Here is an 11989-nt window from a genome sequence, read left to right on the forward strand (position 1 = left end):
CTTGGCCCCTGCCCCCTGCCTCACAAAGCACTGGTCACACCCCGCACCGTCTCCGGAGAGCAGGTAACGTCGCCCGATGCACCTTCTGAGCCCCTAGAGCAGGACGTGGGACAGGAGGCAACAATGGTGGCGACGTATTTGAAAAAGTTGCGTCAGGAAAACCCACTGGTTCTTCACAAAGTGTCAAAGGTAAAGTGAGTAGGGCCTTGAGAAGTGAAGGCCACTGCCCTGGTGGCCCTTCCACAGGACGCAGCCGCCAGGGGGCCCGGGTGCTGCTGGCCAGCTCTCCGGCCTGACGCCCCAGGGAGCCTTCCTCTGCCAAGGGGGCACATCCCGGCTTGTGGGCCTTCAAAGTGCCGCAAGCCAGGGGTTAGGGCCTGGGCCTCCATAGCGACCCTGGGCGTCCCCAGTAGGCTGTGGGGCAGGGCCAGGAAGCCTCGGCGTTGGACACAGCTGGCTGACCCTCTCTGGGGTCTAGAAGGCAGTTTTCGGGGGACTTCATTGTGGGGGGGCTCCGAAAGCTCAAACCAAGCCTGGGGAGTCGGCCCCAGAGCTTGCACCAGAATTTTATTGAGAGACCCTTCAAACATCCAGGACGTTTGTTCCTATTCTTTGCTTTCCTAGAGTCACTGGTGGTTAAAACCAACCAACCCACCCACTAACCAGTCAGGCCAACATCAAAGGGCTCTCATTAGCCTCCAGGACAGAAGGGAAGGGGCTCATCCTGGGGACCCAGGTCTCTGTTTGCGGGGCGGGAGTGAGAGAGCAAACCTCCCAGCCCTGTCGGGAGGGGAAGAGAGCCTCACCCAGCCCCTCCGAGCCCCTGGGCCGGCTGGCACCTGACCCGGGACGGGGCGCCAGGCACAGGGTGGCCCCGGGCTGCTGACTGCGGCCTCCTCAGTGTGCGCCGTCTGCCTCGGGTCTCTCAGGTCTACGCCACCAAGGTGCCCCTGCTGGCCGTGAACAAGGTGTCCTTCACCGTGCAAGCAGGGGAGTGCTTTGGTCTTCTTGGCCTCAACGGAGCCGGGAAGACGTCCATCTTCAAAATGCTGACTGGGGACGAGCCCATCACCTCTGGGGATGCCTTTCTCCGAGGGCTCAGCATCCGCTCTCACATCAGGGAGGTAGGGTGTGACCCAGGACAAGGAGGTGGCACCCGGGAAGGCACAGCTGTGTTGGCAGGAGGGGGTGCAGAAACACACGGGGGGGGGGGGGGAGACGCAGGGCGGGTGCACCTGCCGGTCAGGTTGACGCATGACTCCCAGCCCCACCCCCGTCCAGACCTCTTCCCCGAGCTCCCCACCCGTCATCTCCCTCCAGCGGTGCCCAGGCCGAGGCTCCGGAGCCGCGGGACTTGCCTTCCCTGCGGCCTGCACCAACCCCCGTCCCTCCCCCCCCCCAGAGCTGAAGCCTCCTCCTGCGCTCCAGCTCGTCCCACCAAGACCCTTGGGGTCCACGTGCCCACCGCAGGTCTTCTTTGCCTGCCCGCGAGGCCGTGGCGTTCCTCGGGGCTGCATCACCACCTCTGTGTCTCCACGGGCCGCCCCGCCTGGCCCCGCTTGTCACTCTGCCCCCCGCACCCCATCCCCTGCTTGCCGAGGGCCCCCACTCAGCCACTCCACAGGGCGACCCCAGTCCTGTGCGCCAGACGGGTGTCCGTGGGCCTCCTCGACGGCCTTGCTCAGACATCCCCCTCCTCACACCTGAGCTTCTCCTTGGGGACTGCGACTGCTGGCACCAATTCCATGAACGCCCAGCAGGTGCCCCTGGGGTCAGGAGCTCTAATGACCAGCGGGCCCTGGTCGTGCAGGGAGGTGGCAGTGACGGTGGCAGTTGGCACCTGGTGGAGCCAGTGAAAGGCGCAGGGAGAGACCAAGCCGCTGTGGCATGATGGAAGGTGTCCTCTTCACAGCATAAGCCATCGTGTCGCCAAGTTTATCAAACTGGCTTCAATGTCTGCGAGTGAAATCACGTTCAGAGGGAGAGCAGAACCTCCCGCAGCCCGTTCTGAATCTTTAGCCCCTTCAGGGACCCACAGCTGGGCGAGCAGCCACAGCCACCATAGGCCTCTCCAGGCCGTGCGACGTTTACCACTCATTTTAACTGTTCTGCTATTACACAGATTATGGGTAAGACTTCTGGTAATGGCAAATTATGTGACTCTGACCCGCTTCCTTGCAAGAACTATAACAACAGGACCAAATTTTAAAAACATCTCCAGGGAACCTTCTGAGAAGACAATGAAGACTCCCGAGCCAGGAGCGATGATGGGGAGAGGCCCAGGGAGGCGACCACGTCCGGTCAGGGTGTCTGGGAGCCCAGGATTGCTCCTGATGCTGAAACGACAGGCAGGAGTTCAGGGTGAGCACATCCTTTCTTGGAGTGGTGATGCCAAAGGGCTGAGCCCGAGGCGCAGGGATGAGCCACATGTAGACAAGCTCCTCCAAGGACCACAAAATGGCTTGGACTCATGTCAATCTCTGAAATGGGGCTGATGGGACCCAAAGCCACCAAAGCTCCCAGGCACTTGGTGGGAGCCAATGTAAACCTCTGGGGAAAAAAATAATACCATATTTGGCTTCAAATGATTTCTACAAACAATTTTGCAAAGGCAACGCTTGATATACAAAAATAAATAAATAACCAGGTACATGTGCATAAAAGACAAAGACCCTCTTCAAAAAAATAAGTTAGAGCGAAGCCTGGAGAGTCAAAAGGGCAGAAGCTACCCAAGAGAAGGTAAGAGCTTTGAGACAGCCTGAGGGGTCCCCAACCTGGCGCTCGCACTCCCAATCAGCCCCTCCCATGCTGGACCAGGGCTGGTCCACGTGGTCAGCAAAATCCTGTCGAAGACATGGTAGGTCATTTCTGAGACTGGGTTACAGGAGACGCCGCAGCTTCTGTGTGGGGTACACCCTCTCCCGCACATCTCTCACCGTGTGGGAGGCTAACTGCCCCGTCCTGATGGTGCTCTCGCAGCCTGTGGAGGGACCCATGCAACACGGAGCATGGGTGGAGTCCTGAGGCCTGCCCACCATGACGTGAGTGAGCTCGGCAGTGAATCCTCTAGGCTTCCAGGGACGGGGGCCTGGTGGGGGTGCTGAGAGCCACCTCAAGACAGAGCCTGCCCAGGACCACCCAGGCAAGCTGTCCCCAGATCCACCAGCTGACCCACAGAAACCACGAAATAAACCATGGCTAAGTTTTGGGGTAACTCGTTACACGGCAATATATGACAATCTGATACAGGGGATCTGGTGAAGAAGCTTTAACGGACATGTAATTGAAATCTCAGAAGGAAAAGACAGAGAAGGTAAAGCAGATTTTGAAAAATGAATGTGACCTTCTAAAACTTATGAAAGACATTGAGATACAAATAAATAAATCCCTATCAGCCCAAAAGCAGGAGAAATTACAAGAAAGAAATCTCTAGGAACATTACAATAAAGCTTTCAAAAAATAGGGATGCCTGGGTGGCTCAGTGGTTGAGCATCTGTCTTTGGCTCAGTTCATGATCCCGGGATCCTGGGATCAAGTCCCACCTTGGCCTCCCTGCATGGAGCCTGCTTCTCCCTCTGCCTGTGTCTCTGCCTCTCTCTCTCTGTGTGTGTCTCTCATGAATAAATAAATAAATAAAATCTTAAAAGAAAAAAAATAGGGCCCAGCGCTACAGCAAGGACACACGCTTTAGAGTCCGGGGGAACAGCCACAAGAATGAGGGGATGATAAGCCAGTCCGGGGGGACAGAAGGAGAACAAGAACAACAATCAACAAGGACAAGCGGCCAAGCAGAAAGAGAAGCCCAGAGCGCATGGGACATGCAGCCCTGAATAAGCTGGTGCACGGAAATCAGATCCATCAGTGAGTTTGTTCAGTATAAGCAGATGGAAGACCTCAGTGCAGAGATTATCAGGAAGATACTCCTAAGGTGAAACATAAAGTCCCCATACTCCCAGCAAGTCCACTCACAGGTATGTGTCCAGGAGAAATGAAAGCCTACGTCCACACAGCCACCTGTACATGCATGTTGACAGCAGCAGGATCCCAACAGCCCAGAGGTGGAAACAATCCAGGGTCCGTCAGTGGACGAATAGATACGCAAAATGTGGTCCATCCACAGGAAGGGATAACGTTCAGCCATGTCAAGGGATGGAGCTCTGACAGGTGCTACGACGCGGATGGACCTGGGACACACATGCTCAGCAAGAGACGCTGGCGACCAAAGCCCATGTATTAGGGGCACCTGGCTGGCTCAGTCCGAGGGCTGTGTACAGCCTCTTGATCTTGGGGTCGTGAGCTCCAGCCCCATGTTGTATAGAGATGAATTAAATAAATTTTTTAAAGATTTTATTTATTTGAGAGAGAGAGAGAGAATGCAAACGGGGAGGGGCAGAGGGAGAGGGACAAGCAGACTCCCTGCTGAGCGATGGGGGGCTGGAGTCCAGGACCCTGAGATCATGACTTGAGCCGAAATCAAGAGTCAGATGCTGCATGGACTGAGCCATCCAGATGCCCCTTGTAAAAATTGTTTTTAAATTTATTTTAGGGCTGTCTGGGTGGCTCAGTCCGTGACATCTGCCTATGGCTCAGGTCATGGTCTCAGGGTCCTGGGATCCAGCCCCCTGTCACTCAGCGGATAATCTGCTTGGGATTCTCTCTGCCCCTGCCCTGCTCCCTCTCACTTTCTTGCTCTCTAAAATAAATAATTTTTTTTTAAGTTTTAAGAGCCATATACTATATGATTCACTTTATGTGAAATGTCCAGAACAAGCTAACGTATAGACAATAAGTATATTAGTGGTTGCCAGGGGCCCTGGGCATTCAAAGCAATAGGGCGTGAGTGCTAATGGATACAGGGGTTTCTTTGGGGCAGATGAAATGTCCTAAACTTGACTGTGATGATAAATGCACCCCCCCTGCATGTACTAAAAAGCACTGAATTGTGCATATTTGATGAGTGAATGTGGTGAATGGGTGAACTACACGGTATGTGGCTTGTGTCTCACTTAAGCTGCTACAAAAGGCAAGGAACAGGGGTGCCTGGGTGGCTCAGTCAATCGGGCGTCTGACTCTTGATTTTGGCTCAGGTCATAATCCTGGGGTCGTGGGATCGAGCCCCACATTGTCAGGCTCCCAGATTAGCAGGGAGTCTACTCCTCCCTCTCCCTCTGCTCCTCCCCACCCTCTCTTTCAAATAAATAAATCCTTTAAAAACAAAATCAAAGAAAAAACTCCATCCCACTCACAATTCTAAACAATTTTTAGTGAATTAGAAATAGAAGAAAAAAAAAGAACTAGAAGAAACACCAGGTTATAATCAGCCGATGAGGGCAACCTACCGGAAACGAGCATAGTGAAACATCTGAGGCATCTTCATTCACGTCTGCTTCTCCTGCCGGCATGTAGCTCCAGCCTGGTGGCAGGTGTCTTCAGGGGAAGCCCCACCCTTGGTTGTGTGACATTCCTGGTACCTCCCGCCCTGGTTCTCTCCACCCGGAGGGTTTCCTGGCCTGCGCTGGTCAGAGCCTTGCGACCCCCAGCCGGGGGCACCCACAGCGGTCCCTCCCCTCACTGGGGAGGCGGATGGGAAGAAGAGCATTGGTTATTTCTCCAAAACAGCATGCTACCCCTCTCGTCATCTACTCCAGAGGACTCCTTGGCCTGGGCAGTCTGCTGCAAGTATAAAAAGGCGACAACTTGGAAATCACTCACACGTACCTGAGTTGTTGTTTTTTTATAAGTAAATAAAATCTAGAAGCCTTCCCCGGATGGCTAAGTAGCAGTTAAATTCAGTTGGAGTAGAGCTGCGTTTCTTGACTGAGAAAGATCTTTAAGACACACTGTTGAGTTAGGAAAGTAATTTGCACAGTGGTGGTTGCAGGATGATATGGTTTTGGCATAAACAGTATACAACTGGTCCTTGGCGGGGAGCACACATGTGCGTACAGTCTGGAGGTGCGCACCACCCCAACCACGATTCCAGTAGCCTTTGCATGAGTGTTCTACAGAGAAAACCTACTTACGGGTCATATGTCTAATAGGAAATATTTTTTTAAAGATTTTATTTATTCATGAGAGACACACAGAGAGAGAGAGAGAGAAGCGGAGACACAGGCAGAGGGAGAAGCAGGCTCCATGCAGGGAGCCTGATGCGGGACTCGATCCTGGATCCCGGGGTCATGCCCTGAGCCAAAGGCAGAATCTCAACCACTGAACCACCCAGGAGTCCCTAATAGGAAATATTTTTAAAGGGGAAAAAAACAGAGCATCTTCTACTGACCAGACGCTCCTACGGTGAGGAGAGGCAGGGAGGTGCCGGGCACTGAGCCGGGCAGGTGGGGGGAGAGCCCGGCATGTGCCGCACGCAGACGCCACCAGCCAGCGCTGCCCCCGGGCTCCCTAGCGCCACTGTTGCCCCACTCCCCCCATGCGGCACACGTCTGTCCACAAGGCAAATGTGGGTCTATGCAGGGCAGAGCAGGAGCCTGGGCCGGGGCAACGCCAGCACAGCTGTCCAGGCCCCGATGCAGCTGGCGGCTCGGCTTCTGACGTGCCTCCCTCTTGGGCTGCGTTCCAACCCCAGGTGCGCCAGTCGGTGGGCTACTGCCCCCAGCTTGACACCCTGCTCAACTACATGACCGGCCGGGAGACGCTGGTCATGTTTGCCCGGATCCGGGGCATCCCCGAGCGCCACATCAGCGCCTGCGTGGAACAGGTCCTCGATGACTTACTCATGTACACTTTCGCAAACACGCTGGTGAGGAAGTACAGGTGAGGCCTTCCCCTCCACCGGTGAGATGCGCTCTTGCCCTTCTTAGCACCGGGCGAGGCCCGTCTGCTCCAGGCTGGGGGCAGCCGTGCAGTCCACGCCACCGTGGGGACAGGTGGAGGGCCACCTCCCGAGCACAAAAGGGTCTGTGGCCTGGGCTGCCCCGAGGCACTGCTGTGTGACCCGGGGCCAGGTAGGTGGCTGAGGATAAGCAGACGGTGTACCGGGTGTTACCATCCTTCACTTGGCAAAGGGCCTCGGGTTTTGGTAGCCTTGCATTTCAAGCACACGTTCTTGCTGTGTCTGGGGTCTATACTGCTGATGTCCCGCTGAGAGGCCGGGGGTGGGGGTCTTCCTCAGTCTTCTGGGGCCACCCACGTGTACCCCGACCCTTAGCTTACCCACCAGGGCCACGCAGAGCCAGTCCCGAGCCTCCCCCTTGGTGTGCGCAGTGCCCCTTGGAGGTGTGTGGCCATATCCCACTCCCAGGACTGGGAAGTCAGAGAGGACTGGGGGGCCCAGAGGCAGTCCTTGGCTCTTCCCTCCCTGGTGGCTTTGGTTTCAGGCAGGTATTTATCCCTCCCAGCATCTTTTGAAGATTAAACAAGTTAAGACTTACGAAGTTTACAACAGCCCCGTGCACACTGTAGATGCCATGTGTTCGTTTAAAAAAAGTTGGCTAAATGGCCCTCTGTCCTTACCTGGCCATAGAGACTCTCAAAGAAGACTCATGGACCAGTGCCCCCCACAGGGCCATGATTTATACACTGGACAGACAAGTCACGATGCCACCTTACAGGCGGGCAGTGGACCTTGAGAGAGAGAGAGAGAGAGAGAGAGGCGCTGTGTGTCTGTAGTGGGAGGCTGGGCTACTGCTGATTGTTGATTGCTACTCACCCCAACCTTGCCCACTCTGCTCCCAGTGGCGGCAACAAGCGGAAGCTGAGCACTGGCATTGCCCTGCTTGGGGAGCCTTCGGTCATCTTCCTGGACGAGCCATCCACCGGCATGGACCCCGTGGCCCGGCGCCTGCTCTGGGACACTGTGGCACGGGCCCGCGAGTCAGGCAAGGCCATCGTCATCACCTCCCACAGGTAGAGCCGGGGTCTCTGGGGGTCAGTGGTAAGAGCCGGGACAACTGCTGGCTGGGTGGGGCCAGGTGGGCAGAAGCCCTGGTCGCCGCGGATGCAGATGCTGTGAGCAAAGGCCCCGCCTAGCCACGGGGGCCACCCTCTACACGTGGGAGTCAGGAACCATTTGATCTGGCCGCCGCACCGGCCCCCTCTGCGAGAGCCTCCAACACAGTGGACAGGCCCCAGCAGGCCCGGCCCTGTGTCAGGCCTCTGCTCCCCTCCCCAGCATGGAGGAATGTGAGGCCTTGTGCACCCGGCTGGCCATCATGGTGGAGGGGCAGTTCAAGTGCCTGGGCAGCCCACAGCACCTCAAGAGCAAGTTTGGCAGCGGCTACTCGCTGCGGGCCAAGGTCCGGAGCGACGGGCAGCAGGAGGCGCTAGAGGAGTTCAAGGCGTTTGTGAACCTGACCTTCCCGGGTGAGTGCCGCTGGCTGCTGCCGAGGGAGGGCATCCGGGCCTCATCCCTGCCAGGTGCCACGTTGTTGTCGTCCTCGTCCTCGTTGTCACTGCCCCGGGGAGGAGGGCCGTGATTCCAAGGTCCCGGGCCCTCCAGCCTGGCCCTCACGAGGACGCCGTGTCTTCCTCCTGCAGGCAGCGTCCTGGAAGATGAGCACCAGGGGATGGTCCATTACCACCTGCCCGGGGCTGACCTCAGCTGGGCCAAGGTGAGCGTATACCTGGGTCTCAGAGGAAGCAAACCTGTGTTGTCACCAGCTTTCTGGGGTGACTTGCTCTCTATTCTGTGTGGAAGCTGCATTCTAAGCTGGTGCATTTCCTCTTCCCATCCCCATGGTAACGCTCACCCTGATTTCATAAAATATAAGGATGTGTAAGCAGGAAGGGGCCTCTGAGATCAACTCCTTCTGCCCCCTCACTTCACAGAGAGGGAAGCGGGTCCGGAGAGGGGACGCCGCAGGCCCAGGGTCCCACAACAAGCTCAAGATCCAGTGGGGCCTCTGCCCACTGGCACTGTTCCTGGCTGGTGCCTTTCCCTGAGACCTCAGGCAGCCAACTTCCCTAGGACCGACTCCTTGGAAGGTGCTCTGGGGGCAGCTGAAAGAGATGGGTCTTCTGGGGCTTCATCACACCCCAAGACCTTCCCTCTTTCCACTCTCTGCTGCCTTCTCTTCTCCCTGTCATGCCCATCGTCCACAGGGGCCTCCCTTCTTCCCAACAGGTGTTTGGCATTCTGGAGCAAGCCAAGACGAAGTTCATGCTGGACGACTACTCTGTGAACCAAGTCTCCTTGGAGGACATTTTCCTGAGCTTCACCGGCTCTATGCCCCTCACCAAAGAAGAAAACAAGCACAAGCCAGCAGAGGATTCATCAACCTCACCCCCTCCCTCTTCTTCCCAACTTCCCTCCCAGCCTCCCTCTCCACCTGCCTCCCAGCCTCCCTTCCAGCCTCCCTCTCCAAGCCCCTTTCCACTTGTCTCTCCCTTCCCTCCTCCCTCCCCTCCTTCCTCCCAGCCTCCCTCTTCCTCCCAACTTCCCTCCCAGCCTCCCTCCCCTCCTGCCTCCCAGCCTCCCTCTCTTCCTCCCTCACCACTTGCCTCAGTTTACTCGCAAAAATAAAGAGTACACAGCCTGCCACAGGCTGCAAGGAGTACAAAAGCAGCTTGTAGACCCAGTGAGCTCAACTCAGGACCGAGGTGACTCCCTGCCAGATTGGGGCCCCTCACCTTAGAGGCCTGGTGGAGAACCTAGTTCCATGTCAGTGGAAAAGGATCCCCTGGGTCCTATCTGGGTGGCCCCATGGCCTCTAGACCTGGCTGTGAAAGCAGCCTCAGAGGAACATCGGCCACGTCCTCTCACAGTGCAGCGGCCTGGGGCTGACTGTGATTGTCATGATGCCGTACCTTCTAAAGGCAAGGGAATAGGTTGACGAGTTTGCTACCTAAGTCTCAATTTTTCGGTGTTTCAATATTTGGATTTGTGAGGTTCCACTCATTCTCTGCCCTGGTCTCTACAAATATCAGGAGTTTGCATCAACCCATGAAATCTTATTCAGATGAATAACCTAAAACTTAGAGACATTCATCAACTTTCCACAGCTGACAGGTAGCGGCGCCACGATTCAACTGAGGTAGAGGTTCTCAAAGTGGGGTTCCTGAGCAGCAGCTTGTGAATCATCCAGAATCTTGCTAGAAATTCAGATTCTCGGGCCCCACCCTAGACCCACTGAATCAGAACTATGTGGGGTGAGACCCAGCAATCTGTGTTGTAGGAACCCCACATTGACAAGTACTTCTGAGGCAGCTCAGGTGTGAGAGCCACTGAGCCCAGGCCTGAGAGCCACAGGGCCAGCCTACGCGCCCAGATGGATGGGGCCATGTGCCTTTGTCACAAGCACGCTCCTCTGAGACGTGCCTGTCACAGGGCCTTTCTCCAACAAGGTCCCACCAGTCCCTTCTAAAAAGCCCTCTCGGCTCTTCCTCTGCAGCTAGGTCTCTCCCCCTCTTCTCAGCCAAGCTCTGGAGGAGTGGTGTCTACTGTCTTTGACCAAACTTCTACCTCCCGTCACCACTCACCCAACTTGACAGCACTGTTCCACCTCGTGTTCCACCCGAGGTTTCTCCATCCTCTGCAGAGCATCTGGTTCTCCTCTCCTCTGAATGGTGGGATTGCTCTGGCTCGCAGAGGCTTCACTAACCCCCAGCCTCTGTCCCTGCTGTCCTTGAACCTTTCTCATTCGCCCCCACCCCCACCCCATATCTTCAATGGCCACCTTCTTCCAGCCAGGAACATCCCTGACCCTCAACAATCAAGACCTTCCCAATGAGTTCTCCCATCCTGCTGCATGGGTGCCCCGTGGTAAATGTGCTCTTCTCAGCCTCTGGCAGTGGCTAGTCACCCCACGGGGCCCCCAGGGCTCTTCCTGCCAGGGCGACGTATGCAGGTGAGAGCGCACAGCATGGCCAAGGAAACAGCACTGGTTTTCTGAAAAAATAAGAAAACTTAACCTCTGAATAAATAAAATGATGGGGACATAAATGACAAGAGACAGGACAACTGAGGGATGCCTCTCTGGGGTCCAGGGGGCGAGTGGGTGTGGGGACCAGGGTTTATGACCCTTTGAAGGCGCTACCATAGTCTAGGCTGGAAGGGTGAGCCCCTGCCCGGAGGGAGACCAGCAACAAAGTCACAGGGGTGCAGGGGAGGAGGACGACACAGTAACAAGGTCGACACAGTAACCAAAGGTGCCAGGAAGGACGAGACACCTGGAGAGTCCATCGTGGGTTCTCCACGGGCTCCCGGGTGCGCACCAGGGGCCGCCGGGGCTTCCTGTGCGCACCGCCTTGCCCCTCCCTCCTCAACCCCGACTGCCGGGGCCTGGCCCCCGGGCTCTGGGACATGGGGACCCTCCGACCCCGTGTGTGACCGTTTGCTTCTGTGTCCCCCGCTGCAGACTAGCGCCTCGCGCGCTTAGGTGCGCGGCCGCCCAGCGGGGACTGGGACGGGGACGGGGACGCGGAGGGGAGGGGGGGAGGGGAGGGGGGGCAGACCCAGGGCGCGCAGGGGGGAGTGAGCAGAGCGTCTCCGGAAAAAGCGCCGCGGCCTCCTCTGCCCGGCGTTTCCCCCGTGGGGTCGTGCCGGCCCGAGGGACGCCGTGCTCGGTGTGGCTGGCGGCAGCCGGGGGGCCGGCGGGCACGTCCTGCGGACGCACGGCGAGCCAGGTTCGCGTCCCTGAGGGTCCCGCGCCCCGGTCCACGGGCGGCTGCGCGCGCGGCCTCGGGGTGAGCGCCAGGCTCCGGGGCGCGCGGCAGAACCGCCCGGCCCACGCGCGCACACGCCCCCTCCGGCCCGGCCGCGCAAGCTCCCCGGGCGCCCCGCCCCATTACCGCCCTGGCCGGGGAGGCGGGGCGGCCGCGCGGGCCCCACCAATCAGCCGCCGGCGTTCGAATTCGCGTCCCGGCGAGGCCAATGGCGAGCGCCCGGAGCGGCGGGTGGGCGGGGCGGCGGCCGGGGCCGGGCGGCTCTGGGGCGCGCTCCCCCCGCGGCCGGCCAATGGGAGGGCCCGGCGCATTTGAAAACTCGGGCGGGCGGCGGGCGGGTTTGCGCCTGCGCGGGGCGCGCGGGGCTGAC

General features: G+C 57.8%; 1 protein-coding gene across 1 annotated transcript in view; it reads left to right on the top strand.

The window, feature by feature from the left end:
* LOC129519830 (ATP-binding cassette sub-family A member 17-like) overlaps positions 1-11934 on the top strand; it is a 67037-nt gene extending 55103 nt beyond the window's left edge. The window contains exons 24-31 of the mRNA XM_055340665.1: positions 59-189; positions 930-1124; positions 6584-6771; positions 7693-7863; positions 8129-8319; positions 8494-8567; positions 9080-9228; positions 11454-11934. Coding sequence (XP_055196640.1) covers positions 59-189; positions 930-1124; positions 6584-6771; positions 7693-7863; positions 8129-8319; positions 8494-8567; positions 9080-9228; positions 11454-11934 — 1580 coding nt within the window. The remainder of the gene's footprint in view (positions 1-58; positions 190-929; positions 1125-6583; positions 6772-7692; positions 7864-8128; positions 8320-8493; positions 8568-9079; positions 9229-11453) is intronic.
* The last annotated feature ends 55 nt before the right edge of the window (positions 11935-11989 follow it).

The sequence above is a fragment of the Nyctereutes procyonoides genome, unplaced genomic scaffold (assembly GCF_905146905.1).
Source record: "Nyctereutes procyonoides isolate TBG_1078 unplaced genomic scaffold, NYPRO_anot_genome, whole genome shotgun sequence".
Taxonomy (NCBI): Eukaryota; Metazoa; Chordata; class Mammalia; order Carnivora; family Canidae; genus Nyctereutes; species Nyctereutes procyonoides.